Source organism: Gavia stellata, chromosome 12 (assembly GCF_030936135.1).
Source record: "Gavia stellata isolate bGavSte3 chromosome 12, bGavSte3.hap2, whole genome shotgun sequence".
Lineage (NCBI taxonomy): Eukaryota > Metazoa > Chordata > Aves > Gaviiformes > Gaviidae > Gavia > Gavia stellata.
In genome coordinates, this window is record NC_082605.1 from 9,479,203 (window position 1) to 9,499,265 (window position 20,063).

Genomic DNA, 20,063 nt, shown 5'->3' on the forward strand with positions numbered 1-20,063 from the left:
TCGAAGAATGCGGAATTACTCCCATTTCACAAAATACTGATTTCTGAAGGATTTTTACACTTGTCAAGAGACTGAGTTTGTCAGTCTTAATAATTTTTAAGATGATTAGGTAGATTATAGGTAACAATAAATAAACCCACCATTTACGTGTCTATTGGAATGTTATAAAAGGAGGAAGGTAAAATTGTAAACCTAAGGAAACCAAGAAACTTAAATTCAGTGAGTTTGAAACATTGTGGAAAATAATTCAAAATAGGTTCATGCATTAGCACATTATATCTGTAATAGTACAAATGCAGAATTAGAGGTATTACTGCATTGCTTTATCATTATCCCCAGTCAGGGCTTAGATTAATTGATACATGCAAAGAGCTTGCAACAATTTTCAGTAAAACAGTACCAGGTGCACAGAAAAGCAAGACCTTGATCTGCATGCAATTGCATATGGGGATTTTGCTCACAGTTACCACAGATAGGGGTAAATGAGACATTTTAATGATTTCTAACTGATTTTAGGTTGGAGTGTGCCATCTGCTGCTGTGTAATATGAATGGTTATGTCTGCTGTAGATTTTGCTTTCTCCCTGTTTCACTTCAGAGTCTTGGTCTCTGATCATCTACACTGCATTGTGGTGATAGTTGACTCCAACTGCAGCACAGCTAACAGGGTAATTCACTCCAAATGCCAGATGAGGCAGTGTCAGACTATACCAAGTTTGTCCTATCAGCTCAAGATAATTCTTCTAGACTTTGCAGACATATACTCACAGACATATAGATGTAAATAAAAGGAGCCAAATATACAATGAAAATTAATTATTCTCCACCAATTTAACTTGCAGAGAGTAACTTGTCTCCAGATCCGGTAGCATCAACAAATGGGCCCTCTTACAAGGACTTTTGAACTGTTAGTTACTGTGTCACTCATGAAAGGGATAGGAAGAGCTTCAGAGTTCAGTCAAAAATTCTTTTCAAAGCTGTTTAAACATACAAATCTAATTAAACAGCTGTATGAGAAGAGTGAAAATGCCAGAGCGTAGCCAAAAGTGGCATCTGTGGAGAATAAGTGCTTTTAAACACTTATCTGAGTGATACACATCTACCATTAGGGTGAAACAGAATTAAGTGATGTGAAAAATACTTTGTCCTTCATATCATCCATTATCTCATCTGTCCTCTGGTTGATGTGATGGACAAACTAATTAGAACTGAAATCCAAAGAGTAAGACTAGGTCTGGGAAAAGGCACAAAGAAGAGCAAGAAGGATGGTACTTGGGGATGTCTTTGCAATAGGTGTTATGGATGCTAAAAGCTTAATGGACTCAAAAAGAGATGGGACAAGTCCATTGAGAGACATTAAATGACACACCTACTTTGCTGTATAGTACATCTCTGAGCCACGGACGGTGGGAGTCTTGCAAGATTTTTTGCTGAGGATTTGAGATGTGATATCTCCTAGATTTCATGGTGTTACTTTAGCATAATTCAGGGGCTTTTATTGTTTATGTTTCTTAGTTGCAACTTCCAATGCATCTGGAATTTGTGTCTTCGTAACTCCCTATTCTACATTTTGGGTTAGAAGTCAGCATTAGTCCTTTCAACTGAAAATACCTTGTTTCAGAGGATGGAGATTTTCCTGTGCTCATATATTAACCAAGTTCTGCCTCAATTTTTAATCAGAAGGCAAACTAACTCCTTTAATCTTTCTTTAATTGAAAGTTATAGAAAATGCCACTTGACATGCATGAAATGAGCAGTGAAGTTTTCCAAAAGGAAAGGACTTTTTTTTATACTTTCATCTCTGGTATTAATGCAATCAGAAATATGACTTCATGAATAGCAATTACAATGCATTACTTGAATAGAGTTTAATTGTCTCTAGAATTAAATGGTAAAATTCTTGAGTAGATGCAGTTTCAGGCTGTTGCTTTTAAGATTTCAATCTTCGATTAGTGCCAAGGTGTTCTACTAGATTAAGGGTTCCTGAGTTAGGAATGCTTTTCAATTAGTACAGCATCTGCCCAAGCCAAAGCATTTCTTCTAGCACTGGTGAGCTGCAGTTTCCAATTTTTACATCACAGGGCGTTAGTCCTAGATAGACTAGTCTAAAACATTGGGCTTAAAATCAAACTGCATAAATGAGAAGGAATTTTTTTTGGTATGTTACACACTATAAAGTGAATGAAGGGAATGTAAATCACAGTTGTCTATGCTAACAGAGCCTTGATGACAGAACATGGAAATTTCAGCTTTGCTCCTGGGTTACTAAGTTAGCACAATGCCTGGCTTCTTGAATATGTTCTCTTTGTAAGCAAAAAGTTTATCAAGTTGAGTTGCAGTGATTCCCAGAGCTCTTTTTTCTCCAAGTAAAACTGCAAATACTACTCTTTCAGGTTTTTCAAAAAGATTTATAGCAGGAAAATGTTGGCATCAACACCAGTTTAATTTATGCCTTCACTGTGAACTCTGGTGACTTGCAAACAACAGTTTGCTAATGGTATAGTTCAGTTAGATGCAAAATGCGTTCATATGTATTGGAAATTTAATCAAAACGTTCGCTCTTATCAGCTATTGTTAGAAAAAACACTTTCCCTGTATCATATGAATAATTTCTATGAAGCAAACTCAATTCTGAATAATAAAATAATTATGAATATGCATTTTAAAAAGCCATTGAGTATATTTTATTCCTAAACCTTAAGGCCAGATACCTACAATTGAAAGACGAAGCAAAGGGCAACATACTTGGGGACAAAGCAGAAATTCAGTCTGGGCAATAGGGTATTTTACTAAATACCTGAGCCTCTTCATTGTTAAGACTTCTCAAATGTAGGGGACTTGCTCTGAGGGAATGGGCATGGATGATAAAAAAACAAAACACCACAACTGATCTCCTTAGCATAGGCACCTGACATGCTAAGTATTGCTAGAAATATTGCACAGGAGACTAAGTATAAGTAGGTCAGTATAATGGCAGCATTACGCAAGACTTTATTTTCCATATGAATATGCTGTTGCAGAACTGGACTATGGAAATCTGGGATCTTTTAAAATTGAAAGTAATGATCCCAGCCTTTCTGAATGTCTATAACCCTTCTCCATTTTAATTTCTCCAAAATATAGTTTTATTGAAAGTAAAAGGAAAAAATCTGAATCAAATATATATTTTGCAGTTTTCTTCTTTTTCCTAGCAAGTCTAAGTAATTTTAAGTTGCTTTTCAGTACCTCAGTTCAATTACTAAAGCATTTTAAAAGATGATACACAGAGAGATTATTTTAAATGATGCATTTGGTTACTTAGGAAGTTTGTTTACTTTAGTTAGTATAAAGCAGCATTATTAGAGATCACCATTGAAGAAAAGTGCCTATGGGCCTTAACCTGCAAAGACTTAATGCATGTGCTTTTATCTAACCATCCCTAGGGCCACCTTGCAGAAACTGAGATTATGATACATTTTCAAAAGATAGAGGAAAAAATAAAATAAGTAGTATAGTTTAAAAAAAAGTTTGTTCCTGTGTTTAATATGTCTATTCCAACAGAGATGTTAAGGACAGGAGTCCAACTTGACTATCAATAGAGCTCAAAGCCTAATCACAAATTTCAGACACAACAAACGCAACAGCATTCACAGAAGAGGAAAAAGGTTTGACCAAAAATTGTTCTACAATACTATATCTAGTCTTGAATGCTCATGCAATTTTTATTGTCTGCTGAATTTTCATGGCTAAAAAGTATCTTAAGAAGAATCTAATGCAAACTTGATAGTATAAACAAAAAAGCCAGAATAATTCCTCTCCTACAAGAGAAGTTTCCAAGAAGTTCTAAGTCAGAATTATTTTTGTAACTTATCAAAATGTCTTTTTGTACCTGAATGCTACACACAAAACCAATTTCCCTGTGTTTTAAAATATCTGTTTTTCAGAATAGTCTTTTTCAGATTTCCATGGGTATGTTTAAGTCCATCTTCTGATAGGTATAATGAGCTTGCTAAAAATAGACTGTGGAAAACATCTTTGTAGAAAAGCTTGTGTGAGTCTATAGAGTGTATTTAAAGCTCAGTTACTTTAAAAGAGAAATCAGTGACAACTTTTTAAACTTCATTTAACCTTGATCTTTATATAATTTTTGTTCAGAAGTGTTTCTGGAATATTTCAATGTTTCCACTATGTTTCTGAAATTTGATTTAAGTTTTTCATTTTCCTAAAATCCTAATTCATGTTTTTACACAAATTCATCCTCATTTATTTCTTTTTGAATCTATTTGAAATGTCTGACTGCATCCAACTGTAGTATTTCGGGAAAAAAATATTGAAATTCCATGTTACAGAAAAAATAGTATTGCTTCTACTGTTGAGATACATATTACTATTTCTTTTCTCAAAGGATCATTCACGTATCTAGGATGTATACGAACTAAAAATCCTAATATTTTAATATACTTTGTAAGCATCATTTTAATTGAGATCTGAAGTTTAGTTCATGATCTCGGTGTTAAAGAACTGAACTGTTTCAGTGCTCCATTTATGTTTGATAATAGTTTTGATCTGAATACTAGGTTCACTCAGTATTTTGTTTTAGAGTATATATTAGAAATGCAAAGTGAATGTGGCCAGTGCCTTCTTTCTTGTATTGTTCTTTGAATCTCACCTGAATGATTAAATTCTCTTTTCTCTGACTCTTCATTGCTATGACTATAGTGATCTACTCTATAAGATCATCTTATTTCTTGCAGATGAATGATGCTATGGGATTTGAATTGCCATGGGTGTATTTTGTCAGTCTCGTCATCTTTGGGTCATTTTTCGTACTAAATCTTGTTCTTGGTGTATTGAGCGGGTAAGCATACACCTTTTTCATCATGAAGGCAGAGTCCTGAATTCAGTTGCCATGAACACAGGTTATCTTATACAGGTGAGGCTTCAGTTGTGATGACACCTTTTAATAAACCTCTATTTCTTCCTCCTCTAATTAGAACAGAAACAGTTTTCTGTAGCTATCATATAAATAACATACAAATACAAAAATTGGAGTTTAGCTGTACCAGTATATATTCTTCATGTCCATACTTGTCGCAAAATTATAGAAAGGACTAAGAGTTCTTCTGCACTTATTTAAATGTTATTTTAATTCATCTTCTAAGGCATCACATCTACAACATAATTTGGGTAAGTAAAAAAAATTAAACAAATGTTCATTGATTTTTTTTTTTTTTAAGAACTGAATAAGCCATAAACTTTCAGTGTTGAAACCTACGTGATCTGGCAGCTGCAAAAAGGACTCTGCTGTTTAATGAATGACTGAATCGTAACTTATTTCCTTACATTTTGCAGGTAAATGATGCAATAGGATGTGAATGGCCATGGATCTATTTTGTTAGTCTTATCATCCTTGGCTCATTTTTCGTACTTAACCTGGTTCTTGGTGTACTTAGTGGGTAAGCAGTTGAGTTAACATTGTGTATGCTACTGCTACTTGTAAGATGGCCTCTGCATTTACTCAAGCTTCTCAGCGATGGCTTTTTTGCATGCACTTAAGATTCTTATGTCATCCTACCAGTGTTTGCTCTTTTGACTGAACTGTGTGATTCTAGTGCCTGTATCTGTCTGACATCACGTTCACCATGCTTGCCAAAAATATTCATTAAATGAGGCACTAATCTCCTTATTCTATAATATTCCAGCAGGGATAAACATTATTTTGCACACAGAGATGGGTGGTGCATCTGTACAAATATTTTCCCCTATAGTTATAGACAGGTGTCCTTTTCTGAAAGCCCAACTTTTGCTTTTTTTCAAATATCCATAAAGTAATTGAAGTGTTATTTGTGTTTACCAGTCATATTAAAAATATTTTTAATGGATGCTTCAAGATCTGAAGAGTATCAGATCTTCTCATACAAGAAAGAGTATGACTAGGTTTCCTTGACACAAAGTGTTTAGTGCTTCCTGTATTGTAGAGCTGTGTACTGCTGTGACGACCTGCACCAACAAGGCAATACATTTATCGAGAATCAAGTACCAATTTAAAATACTTGTCAGTGGGAGGTTGTCACAGTTTTTTGTTGGTTTGTGTACTCCAGACTCGAGCCAAGAGCTAAAGTGGTGTTAGTTGTAGCTTTATAATGTCGTTTAAAACTGTAGTTTATGGCAACAGTTTGCAAGGTTTTCTTCTTACAAAGCCCCCTACCTGAGGTTACAACTCCACTTCCTTTGCCATTTCCTGGTTTTTAACACACTTGAGTTTGGGAAACTCCAGTTTATGGTAAAGATATTTTCTGATAAATAAATAAAAGGTCCTGCTAGCATTTCAATACTAAAAGAAAATTAGTATAATTTTATGTATTATTTTTTAGTGATACAACAAACAGTATTGTTCTGGCAATCTTAGGCAAGCTGTGCCATCTTTGTTAGCCAACAGAAAAATTTCTCTTGCATAGAAAGCAGCCTGACACCGTAGTTGGTGGTGTCATCAGATTGCTGATTGTGTGCACAGCCCTATTCATGGCTTTGCCATACTGTACATTAGATTTGAAAGGAATTATAATGCATTATTATATTCCTGGAAATCAGACAATCAAGCAAAATTTCCAGTTGCTGATATAACTATGTTACAAGAGTGTTTTTATCTGATGAGTGGTTTTACAGTGTATTTTTGAAAATCATAAGTTCTTTATCTGTGATAGATTACTGTTGTGTGCAGGAAACTAGGGAAAGCGTAGTTTTACCTTACTGTCAGAATCACTTTACAAAGCAGATATAGAAAAGCAAAGAGATAGTGCTGAAAACACATCGCTGATATTTAGATTTAAACTCTTCTTTCCCAGACCTATCCTGTAGAGTCTGATTTATACAGTCATATCAGCTTTGTTTTATTCAGGGACAAACGTGTAAATTGTTGCAAAACTAAGGGCCTAGCTTTCATGTCACAGCCACACTGGACAAACAAAGTAAGACAGAGAAGGGTAGTTACGGTGTAATTTATTTCTTCTTTTGATACTGTTACCTAATATTGGTCTGTGACTAGACTTCCCACTGAAGTCGTTAGAGGATTAGGTTTTCACAGTTCCTTTCCCTGGCCCTTAAGAAGGTCATAGCAGCAATTAGTTTTCTTCCTGTTGTGTGAAGATGTCCTAAATATTCCCCTTTTCCCTTGCATGACTGAAATTATTATTGGTTTCAGATTTTTATGTTTTTAAAAATAAGTTGTGGGGAAAGTAATGCTAGATTTGGTATTTTGTTGCACATGTTAATTTCTTCTACTGAAGCCTTGGAAATGTAGAGATACCCTCACAGCTAAGCTTTACATTTGATTTAATATATTTATAATACTTTATAAGATTTGCAGCAATATGATACGTATGATATTTGTTGGAATATGGAGTTGTTCTTTAGCTGCTGTTACAATACAGGGGAAGAGGTGTCCCTTTGTCCTTGGGTTCCATTCTGCAGACAAGAAATCACCACTGATTTCTAGGTATTGCTTGATCTGTAGAGCTCTAATGCTCTTCAGAACCCTTGCTGGCTTGCCTTCGATTTCCAGCAAACAGAAATTACTGTGTCGAGTGTGATGAGAACTCTCCTTAAATTCATAAATTCATTCATTCCTAAATTTATTTTCTGCCATAGTGTCACCTAACTGCAGTGTCACTTCAGTGCTCAGGGTGCTTGATGAATTGTTTGAATCCATGTTTGCCCTAAATACGTGAAAGAGCCTTCCTAACACTCCAGTTTTTTGTTTTCTGTGCTGAAGAAAATGATACTAGTGAACTGAGATGTGATATATAAATATCCCCATTGACTGATGTTGAGAGCGGAAGGAGAAAGGAAAAGAGAGTATTCCTAAAAGATACCTATCATACCAAACCAGTGTTTGGTACATAAGTGAAGAAAATGCCCTGGCATACTTGTTTGAAACTCTGACAAGGGCTAGTGTGGAATACTGTTACATGGATTTATTTTGATCACTAAATGCCATTTTTATATAAATAATAAATATTTTTCACATATTTTCTACTAGACCTACCTGTCTAAATTTTATGGGTAAAAATGGTATACCAGTAAACTCCTATGGATGTGTTTGTATTCCTTAGTAGAAAGCTAATATTTTTCATTCTGAGCCAGGCATTGAATATGTAACACATGCAATCTTTGTTTTTTATTTAAGAGTTATTAACTTTTACATTTTATGCTCTTCAAACCATAGCATGAAACTTGTTTTATGATAAATCTACAAAGAAAGTTACATTTTACTAAACCAATCAAACTTCAAGAATGCAAAAATTATGCCAACTTACTTGAAAAGCATGGCTTTGCATACAGATTTTGGAAGTGGAATCTGAATGCCTAATATACATTTTCTGTATGAAAGTGTTACTTCCTGTAATATCAAGTTATGCTGTGTACGTTTAAAACTGTCTGCTGTTTTGATCTGTTTGCAGTTTTAAAATATTCATTCATTCTCTTTGCACTCCTTTGTTACTCTGTGACCATCTGCCCCTTTGTATTTCTGTAATGCCTCTTGTGCACTGCATGTTTGATGTATTTAGATACTGTACAAATGGGTGAGAATAATTATTTGGGAGATCTTTTGTTTTACATCTAGCTGTTTCTGAAGGTGAGTATTTCTTGGTGATCCATGTCAGTTTTGCCTGCTGAAGGTGACATTCTTAAAAATAGAGTTCATATTTTCAATAGCAGATGTGTGAATTAATAGAAATAATGTGTGTGATTCATAGAAATAATGTGTGTGTGGAATCTGCATGTGGTAAATGTTTTAATTTCTGCATGGAAGCTGACTGTGGAGATTTTCTTTGTAAATATTCCCTTGAATAACAAGGATGGAGAGAATTCATAGGCTTGAGGTAATTCAACTTTTTCAAAATACTCTATTTTTTTACTCTGTATTAGACACTAGTATTATTCACATTATTCTTAAAGTGAATTCTCAATTGAAATCTATTTCAGTTTCCAGGACTCTACAGGAAAAGGCATTCTAGGAAAAGACTCCAGGTCAGGTTTTAGAAATGGCTCCAGATCCAGCTCAGGATCTAGTTCCATCTCAGAAATTACAGAGCCAGCTTTAAAAAAAGACACCAGAAATGGTTCCAGCTCCGGCAATGGCCTATACAAATTGTCCTAGACTCAGCTCTAGAGATGTTCTCCAGTAATGGGCTCTAGATTCAGCTCTGGAAAGGGATTGCGAGATAAACACCTCTAGAGCAACTCTAGAAAAGGCCGCTATAAAAAGCTCCAGAAAGGGCTATGGGGAAGGGCTCCAGAATATGCCCTAAATCTATCTTCAATAAATGGCCAGGCAATTGAACATAGATCCAGTTCTGGAAAAGACCTCAAGATATGGCCCTAGTCCCACTCTGGGAAAGGGCTCCAAAATTGGTCTAAGATCTGTTTCTGGGAAGTGCTCTAGAAATGACTCTAGAGCCAACTATAGATGTGGCTCTAGGAAAGGGCTTTGGTGATGGCTCTTGGTCCAACCCCTGCAGAGGACTCTGAAGAAGGCTGTAGCTCTGGCCTGAGAACAGACTTGACAAACAGCTCCTCCCTAAGCATATTAAAAAAATTGGCTCTAGATCTAGCTCCAGAAATGTATCTGGAAATGTGTTTGGAAGTGTGGTTCAAAACATGTGCATGTTGGTAATTTCTTTCAGAACAGTGAATGTCTTAGGAATCTAGCTGGACATCTGGAACTGTCAGCTGATCTTTTACAATAAACCTGCATTTTTTAATTCTTTCAATATTTGGAAATACAGAGCAAAATGCTTGCAGCTCTGGAAAGCTGCCATAGATGCATTCAGATATCTTTGCATTTTTGTTATCTTGGGCTGGTCTGCATTTTGCTCATTTTTTTTAGCTCCTAGAAGTTGCAGGGTAATCATGACGTGGTCATACTCTATTTTGATTGCTATGTTTTTTAGGCCAGCAGCAGGAAGTGGGTTCAGTCTGTAAGAGATACCAGAGCAAATTCTTTTTTCCTTTGTAAAAATTCCTCTGCTTATGATGCAAGGATTAGGCAGTGCATTTTTGGGGCAATTTCACACTTGATGGAATGGCACAGAAATTGCCACTGAGGAGCTGCCCAGCAATTATAGCTCTGTGAATGGTGGTGGACTGCTTCAGGAGCCTGCTTTTACATGTAGCTTTGGTTGCACACAGTGTGTGTAACAGGCATAAACTGGACATTTGTTCTCCGGAGTCATGAAATACCAGGCACAGAAATTGGGAGCTGAGGACAGGCCTCCTCCAAATATTCCAGGTTAAAAGACTAGAGCGTATCATGACTATTGGAGCAAGAGACAGTGAACTGAAATTAGAAAGTTAAGTTACAGATTATAAAGTTAAGGTTATTATAAAGTTAACAAATAGAGCTAAACCTTTAAAAAGCAAGGGAATTGAGAGACACTCATCCACCTGAAAGCACCTTTAAAAGTGTGTTCAAAGTTAAAATAAATTTGCTAGTAATTCAGCATGCATTAAACTGGATTTACTATGAATAGAGAAAATAATAAATTATAGAACTTCATAACTTATTTATCAAGAGGCATGGCTTTTAATGGTGCATGATAATCTATTCCTCAAGATAGTCCTTATCATTAGGAGATGGTTTCCGCTGACGGCGTTTTCTGCTCAAGGCATTAGTATTTCCTTGGGTAGCCATGGGAACAAATAAGACCTTTCAAACACACTTTAATAAGTCTCTGTAAGTTGAATTTATTGCCTTGCTAAAGGACACCAAAGCATAAGCTTTGACATGTCCTTACGTACATCCTCCTACATGCAAGTCTTGCAGGTTACTGAGAGAATATCTTTCCCACATTATTATTTGCAATGTATGTACATAATGATTCTAAAAGCTAAGGGTACGCACTCATCCATGCTAATCTCATGGCAGTATCTGTCAATTAATGTCATAGAACATATGTTGGCACATAAGCTTATACACCTAAGAACTGTTGTCTACAGTATATATGGAAAAAATTGTAGAAAAAGACATTTGAATAATGATGCACCAAGTACAAAAAGGCAGTGAACTGTCATCCGTAGTCTGTCAGCAAAAGGGAAGTGAACTGAGTTTGACAGTGTTCCTTTTTACAGCAGAGGGAAGGCTTAGTAGAAAAAAAAACAGCCTTCTGGATAAAAATTTAACTCCCTCACATAGATAAAGAGAATATACATTCAAAAAGAGGAGAGGGACTTCAGCTCTAGACATCAGCAGGTTATAAGCTAAAGCAGGTTCTTTTGATTGCTCTGTGGCTGGTAAAAATAAAACTCAAGCACAAATAGAAAAAAAAAAAGGAAATACTATCTTTGATCAATTGAATATACTAACAATAAATAATCAGCAAATACTTTCAGCTGTATACACAGTAACTCTAACCAACTGCTTTAGACAGAGACCACTAAAGTCAGTGGGAGTAGTTCAGTACTCTTGAATAAGAGCTTGAAGTGAACTGATTTTATTTCAGTCCTGTTTGAACTTATCACACAAAGGCTTCTTAGGGATTAGTCCTGGCAGATGCTTGCTGATGAGCTCCTGGCAGTTCACAAACCACATCAGTTTCAAAAACTTTGTTGACAGTGCACATCACGATGATGGGGTGAATACACTCTGGGGTATGATCGTACCCTCAGTACTGCCAGTTCTTCCTCTAAGAAATCCAGTGTCCTGAGCCAAACAGGTCTCTACTCAGGGCAGAATAAGCCCATCTTAATATGCAGATATAATTACAGTCTGAAACCTGAGATCTCAGTTTTGTTGCTCTATTAAATTGTTCCCCATCTTGCTGTTCCCACAGATGATCCCATTGCATTCACGTGCACTCTGGCACAGTAATGCTGTACAGGCCCTCTCCTACACAGAGGTTGTACTGAAGCCGTTGAATATACGTTTTGTCAATTGCTAACGAACTATACGGAAATAACTGTGGGTAGCTAATACCAGTTTGCATTTCCCCATCAAGAACCCAATACTCCTTGCTCAAGGAAAATTCCTGCTAGATTTTTTTTTGCTGCAGAAGTAATTCTACAGTGTTCAGCCTATGAGTGTTTATTATTTCTAAAAGAAAGGGTAACAATGTATACAAATCTCCAGTAATTAAAGATGTAATGTTACTTAACCTTTTTTACGTCTCTATATCTGTTACACATTACACCCAGCTGTGAGCTGCTGTCCATGCTTATCTGTACAGTTTAAGCAGTTTTAGTTCTCTGATTCTGCGAATTTGTTGGTTGGTATGGTTACCACTGTGTGAAACCTCTTCTGTGAGTCTGGTGGCCAACGCTGTACTCCTGTGAGTACATTTTTGTTATTATGTGACTGTTCGCTGTGAATAAACGAGAGTCTAGGATGTCTGGGTGACAGTTCTACATATAGCCTTGGCATAACACTTTCCACGTACCAGTCCTGTGTGCAGTAAGTTGCATACTGCAGTAGATGAATTCTCTCTCTCACTGCGTTTGCAGTGACGCAAAAGGGCAGTAATATGGCCAATGAAGAATTAGTGTCCTGGTTTATGCTTAAACATAGAAGGCAACTAGTTATTTCCTGTCATCAATGCATAGTGATGCACAGGATTTACAGCAGCACTCAGTTGCTGCACAAGCCCCCGTATGAAAAGTGTCTAGCTTTTAGCATGGAAGAACTTTCAGCTGATAGGAGGCCAGTATAGGTGTCTCCTTAGTTATTATGTGCATGAATTACAGAGAGAAGGGAGGGTGTACCAGGTACTCACATTTAAGCAATTTGTCATCTTGGGATTTTTGGTTAATATGACCCTGCCTCAAATTAAGGTCTGAGAACCACAGAGCTGTAATTGAGTTCCAGTAGTTACTCCCTGCTGCCACCTCCACCCTGTTGCATCAAGCCATTCCCAGCTGATGCATACCAGCAGGAGTTATTTCACTTGTTAAAGAAAGAAAAACCTGGCGTTAAAATGATTGCCCCAGACTATCGAAGCATGAACTCAAAACCTGCATTTTATATGCATTTATGATGATGGTTTTGTGCCTAAACAGAGAACTGAGATCATCTTTCTGCAAGGAGAAAAGGAATGTTTGGGCAAGAGAAATAAAACTTGCATTTTATATGGTAGCTTAGTTATCACTAAAAGTAAGTTAGATTATGTAGGTGAGTCTCCATATAATGCTTTATTTTGCAAGCGATGTCTCTTTTCTGCTGCAGGTGCAATTGACTGAGTTATTTACACTATGGCTGCAATTTGAAGCTTTACTCAGTTTACAGGATATTGTCATATGCTGCAATTTTTAGTCATATTTAACTGGAACAAAATTAGGCTGGCTAGGGCTGGGTCGTCTGATTTATTTGCATTTGCAGCGAAATAAAAAACTAAATTGCCTCTGTCTAGGTAGCAATAGGCTGTTTTGAAGAGAAGATGTTTTTGCAGGCAAACAGGTAATTATACAAGGTGTTGTTACACAAGTTATGCAGGTCTGCTTTCTAAGATTCTTCAGAAGTAGAGATTTGCAAAAAGCTCTTTCTAGCCCTGGTAGCCTAAAGTCTTAATTTTGAAGCATATTATCCTTTAAAATATGAGACAGTAGTAAGCTTGGCTTTTTCTAGTTGTTGAAATTAGGACAAAACCATGTTCATTGAGTCCTATGCCTTATGAAAACGACTTAAATCCGTTTTATTTGTAAACTGAAATTTTGTGGGCAATAGGCCTGATTTTCATTTCACATAGGCTGGTGTCAAATCAGAGTAGGTCCTTAAGATTTTTCAGTTTGCAACTCAGGTGGAGACTGATTTAAATCACATTTTAGTGGGGAGAGCCTTATGAATGCTAGCACAGTCACAACAGCCCTTTGAATACAATTTTTGTCAGTTTAGTCAATGAACAAACAACTCCCCCACCCCCACCCAAATATACACCCAAATGCCAGATCCAGGTCATTTTATTAAACCAGAATGAAATATGTATTTTGAAGTTAGCTCTTAGCATAGGCATTTGTGAAACCAAATATTACAGAGCTTAAGTCCACTTACCATAATGTGCCACTTCCTAAGCCTGTCAACTTCATAGGCTTCTGGACTGAGTACTGGGTTAATGACAGTCAAGGAGGTCAGTTTGGGTCATTAGTCTAACCATGTCTGCCTGTCTTTCTGTCCTGGACCCAGCAGCTGTCTTATTCCTCCTTCCAGGAGATCAGCCAATGTCTACATATCTTTGTCTAAATATTCAAATATCTTGTTGTCTAAATGTCTTTGTTAGAAGCTTTAAAGAGCCGAGGTCTCTTTCTCATCTCACCCCCATAATCTTTTTCAAGTAACTTTCTGTTTCTTAGGGAAATTTTTTTTTTTCCCCTGCTAATAGGAAAGTCATTCCATTCCAATTCCATTTAATTCCACTTTCTTCTACTTGTTCATGGTATTTCAGTAAAAGGAATACGTACATATGTGTGTCTGAGGGATGTCACTTCATTGTGACTGTGATAGAAAAAAATACCATAGAGCCAGATTCCTCCTTCCCTGAAAAGAAAATGCAGTCTTCTCAGATGTTACACTTCCTTACAAACAGACATGTTTTAAAAATACAAGTAAAACTTTTAAATATCATGGAAATTAAGCACCATTGCATCTCCCCCTGCTGATAAATTGCAGCAGCATTTAACAAGACAATGTCTGACTTCTGTGCTGTATTAAAGGGAAAGGTCATAGTTAGCTGTGTATCTAAAAAATCTGTGTTTAATTCTCTGCGTGCAGCTATTTTAATGTAAAGTCAAAGTTAAAAGGTGGTTCAGTCATGGGTGAAGTGCTGTTGAAAGTATCAGTCTTGCCAACTTTCATTTTTAAATGATTTCTTTCACTTCACTCCATATAATAACAGCAGCTTTCATTTTACTTTACCCACACAGATCACGCATCCTTCACCCTAATGAAAAACACCCAAAGGACTTAACTGAACAAAACATGAATACTCAGTAAAAGCTAGAAAGGCTTGTTACTTCTGATTTCATACTATGCCATGATAGCTCTTTTTTCAAAGATACTGCCTGTGGAATGAGAGTCATGAGTATGTTGCCTCAATCAGATGTAGAGGATGGTCTCTTCGATATTCTCTCTGAGAGAAGCTGAAACTCAGCATTCCATAAACCAAACAATTTCTTATTGGCTTGTGACATCTTCTGCCACAACAATGAAACCTTTGTTCTGTTTTGGTTTTTTAAAAAGCAATTGTCCCTCAGAGATCTGTTGAGCTCTCTCTCTCATGAGCGTTTTTCTGAAAAGATGGCCTTTTGAAGGACCTCGTCCATGGATGCTAGGACAACAAATGCAAAGCAAACACTGGCATTCTTCAGCTTCGTTACAGTGCCATCAGATGGAATAGAATGATCTCCACATGCCAAATCGAATTTTTGTTGAATTAAGGTCCTCAGCTGTCAAAGGTGTAGTGCCTGCCTCTTAACTTTTGCAACAGAAAGCTTTTTAGCTTCTGCACCATAACATTAAAAAAAAAATACAAGATCTGTATGGTTGCATGTAAAGAGTTTATTTCTTAAATTCACTAATGTCAAAGCAGAAATTTAGTGTTTAGAATATGTGTTTGAAGACTGCAAATAAAACAATAAAAATAAGAAAACCTGGAGAGATTATGTCTTTGCAATTCCAAATTTGTAATGTCTGTCACTGAACTGAAATACTATATTGAAAAATTACGAGACTTTCTATTATTCCACTATATTTTGTTAGCAGGGCAACATCATATTGATAATTGTGTTCACTTTGTTAAAATATTTTGCAAGTCTTACACTAATTTCCTAATATTTTTCCACTTGAAAAAAGATATTATTGAGTGCTTTAATAAATTTCCCCTTGAGAGTGTATTAATTAGGGAATATTTTCAAGTGAAAGTTGACAATAAATAAAGGGGTTGCAAATTCATAGTAAAATTATTATAGCAATTTTTTAGGTTTAATTTCAGCCCTCTTGCAAGATAAACAGGTTAGTCAGAACAAGCTTAATTTTAAATACTGAATCAGTACATAGTTCCAATACAGTTCAAAAGATGCTTGCCTACCCCTAATCATACATACTGATACTCAGATAAATTGGAAAGTGTTTGATCCTTCTAGCAAAGGGAGTTATGCATTTGGAGCTGTGTGTGACACCAAGTGCTGTAACAATGTCGGCATATGAAAAGTCGCGGTGCAAGAATTTACTTGATAACTGTCTTGAGACATATATCATTAAGGGAATCATAGATTCATGGGGTAATTCAGGTTGGAAGAGACCTCAGTAGGCCATTTTATCCAACCCACTTCTCAAAGAGCATGACTTAATTATTTTAGTTATCATTCCATGATAATTTAGGGATTGACTCAAATCACGAAGCTAAACTAGACAGACAGTCAAATACATTATCTTGAGATGGGGGCAATGAGACAGATGATTCTATTTATATAAAAGGATGCATTTCTGATCTGTGAGAACAGGATTTCTAGGTTCTGTTAGAGAGAGCAAAAGGACAAAAGATCCAGATCTCAAACAGCACAGGTGTCTATGCATGATGTAATTGAGAGAGTCTATTAGTGGAATTCTGTGAACCATGCACTGAAATAAGTATGTTTGGACATGGCCAATAAACCGTGGCTGGAAGAGGAAGGATTTTAGAACTGGCTGCCAGAATTTCCTTTTCACTGAAGCTAATACTCAACTCTCTGAAATTACTTCATTACTGCAAGTCAATTTCTCTTTGTAGATAAAACTGGTTTTAAAATTTGTATAGAGGAGTACATAACTAAATGGGGGGTGGGGTGTCTTCCCATATGGGAATAGTCAAGAATACTGCTTAATTTTCAGTTAAATCCTAAAAGCTCTGAAAGTTTTGATGTAATATGATAGGGATTTGCCATGACTTCTTTGCACCACTGTCTTGTTTTCAAAGAAGCTCTCAAATCTTCGTTGTAGTTTATTCAGTTCATTTTCTATGTCAGTATGTTATTCTGAAATGTCAAGACCTAGGTCAAAATGCCTGGGAGTTTGACAATCAGTATTTTTTTCTGCTTTATCTGAATTTGATAGAGAATTTTCCAAAGAAAGAGAAAAAGCCAAGGCCCGAGGGGACTTTCAGAAGCTACGTGAAAAACAGCAGCTTGAAGAAGATCTGAAGGGGTATTTAGATTGGATTACACAGGCAGAAGACATTGACCCTGAGAATGATGAAGAGGTTGATGAAGAAGGCAAGCGGAACAGTACGTGTTTTTTACTCTGTACTTCTTCTGTGTGGGATGGTTTGACTGCTTTTAAGGGTGTTACAGTGGGGTGAATGCAGCCTATCCAATGTCACTTTCTGATTTCCAGCAAAAGTGTTTGTTAGCAGAACAATCATGTCCTTTAATATATTGATACTTAATCATGGAAGATAATTCAGAATCTTCCAACAAAATTCTGCTCTGAGCTATCCATGTACAAATCATTGTCTGCACTCAATCACTACTGAGACTGAAAAAATTTGCTTTATTTGTGTTCTGTAAAAAGTTAGTGCATACAAGCTACATGCCATTAAGTATCATTGTAATTCCTTAGTCTAGAAGAATATGTGTTTGCCTGTAGGTGCCTGCAATAGAAATAATGATAATATAAAAAGCTTAAAAAATCTGTCCAAAACTACAGTCAGGATATAACCTTGTGCTAATAGTGAGGATTTTGAGTTTTGAAGTAGGGAAATTACATTCTGGATCTTTCTTTCTGATATTCAAGAAAACTATATAAAATCTTTTTTACTAGATGTATTAACTGACTGTGAAATAAATTAAGTCTTGTGGTATTTTTGTTCGACAGTAAGAAATATAATTATCAGTTATTTACAATGTATTTATTTGACAGTAGGGTATAGTGTATTATGGGAAAGGTAATTTATGTTGTAGTTGCCCTCTAGTGCTTCTGACCTGAGTCCTAACATAGAGGAACAAGTTAGTTTCATGACATTGCAACAAATGTAAAAGTTGTAATTGATTTTTTTATGTAAGAAATTTCAATTAATGGCAGTATTTTAATGTCATAACTTAGTAGAGGTTATTTTAGCCTCTTAGCCATGTTTACATAGTAGCGGTTAAAATTTTCTTGAGAACTTTTAGTGGTGTACATAAATGAGAACGTGGATTCAGGATGTGGTTTATGATTTGATACTAAACGTAAGATTAAAGTCCAGATTTCAATGTATATACTAATGCTAAATAGCACCTTTATTATTCATGTGATACTCTGAAAAGTCATGGTATTTATTAATTTAGATACCATTGAGTATATATAAGAAAGTGTATCTACAAGTGGTTTGTCAAAGGCAACTCAGAATGTTATTTTCTGTGTTGAAATAATACATTATTACTGTTCTTTTTCTTCTAGTGCTGCTAATTTATTGTGAACTGTTCTTTTAAACCATAGTACTTTTCAGAAGTACTAAAATAGTGAAAGTTACATGGTTTGATATTGAGGTATCAGTTTTTAAACTTATCTCTATATTGCATGTAGTTAAGTTTTTTAAAATCTTTATATTTTTGAGTTTCAGAATTTTATTAGTCCTTTAGTTTACAATAAAAACAGGGTAGGAATCTGTGTTACTGACTGGAAGGAAGCAAGACGATTTTATGAGAGGCTGGAAAGCAGCTTGTGTGTTGATGCCAGTATCACTCAGAAAGGAATAATTTGTGTCTGTATGAAAATTGGTAGCACAAATGGAGTTTTATCTAGAGCAGAGCAAAAAAGCTAGAGAGTTCACTATACTTGGTTATTGCTACCAATTTTGTGTGGAATGAATGCATAAACTGTGGGTTTGAGTATCAGTATAAAATCCTAAGACTGAGAAGTAAAAGATTGCACATTTTATGGAGTAAATACACTTTGTACAAGACTGCCATGTAGAATTGTAGGTGATGCCGAATTTGCACAGAGCGTTGGACAAACTGTGCTGTTAGCTATAGTGCTGATGGACTTGGTTTGCAAGTCTGCACATGAAATCCCAGGAACTTTTTGCATCCTGTTCAAATTGAATGTTTGTTAATATGCTGTAAAAGAACCATTTGCTCCAGTATTCCTTAAACAGCTTCTAGGTCATATAGGTCTCTCATAAACCAAAAATACTTGTTTGCATAGTTGTTGAATTTGAGAGAGCTTTTGGCTCTAAACTGTTGACGTAGACATAATTTTAGGGTAAGTTAAGAGTTGGAGGAGACTTGCAGAGTAAAAATAGAAGAAGGAAAGTAATTTAAAGAACTTAAAAACAAATCCCAAGAATTTCATTTCAGGCATGCATATGTACTTTGAGTGGAAGTTTCCAGTGAATAGGCAATCTCCTAGCACTTCTCTGGGTTTGTGCACATGTGATTAAATAGGTGGCTTGGAATTTCATTTTTAGTACCAGCTGCAACAAGATGTTAAGGAGGAAGGATTGCTGAATTGTTCCACCTCCTTGCATTCAAGACATGTTCTGCTGTGTATCACATTGCATGGGGAGGTATGATGAGGGACAGCACAAGCAATCTATCGTTATTCCATGGGAAGCTTTTGGGTTAGGAGCATAGTTATGATAATGAGCTACCTGTTTGGGAGTCAGGTGAAATTTAGCTAGTTACCACCAGGTTAATGATATTAAGTAGTAAGTTTAGGAAATAAATTTAGTCCAAATATACCAGTTTTGTGTTTCTAGAATTGTCTTTGAAGTATAAGGTAGGGCTGTGTCCCAAGATAGGCAGAATAATCATTTGCAGGCTTCTAGTCAGCTATGTCCCTACTTTGAATACCTAAACTTCTGGATGATTAAGACTACTGCTGGTTTATGGTGATGGAAGATCACCATAATGCTCTTCAACCATGTGGAAGAGCTCCGGGTTTAGTATATAGATCTCTCTATGGCAGGAAAACATACAGATTTCAAAGGCAGATAAATCAGTGATTAATAGCTTCTTACATAATCCTTTTAAAATGTAGTTTAGGTTCCTGCAACCCTAGCATTTTAAAATTTCTAACCAGAGAAGTCATTAAGTCAAGTCATTTATACATGAACCCTCTGTATTCTTACATCTCTGTTGCTGATA

At 35.9% G+C, this 20,063-nt stretch overlaps 1 protein-coding gene across 1 annotated transcript in view; it reads left to right on the top strand.

The window, feature by feature from the left end:
* CACNA1D (calcium voltage-gated channel subunit alpha1 D) overlaps positions 1–20,063 on the top strand; it is a 194,489-nt gene that overhangs the window by 84,241 nt on the left and 90,185 nt on the right. Inside the window, exons 8-9 of the mRNA XM_059823472.1 lie at positions 5,331–5,434; positions 17,053–17,222. Coding sequence (XP_059679455.1) covers positions 5,331–5,434; positions 17,053–17,222 — 274 coding nt within the window. The remainder of the gene's footprint in view (positions 1–5,330; positions 5,435–17,052; positions 17,223–20,063) is intronic.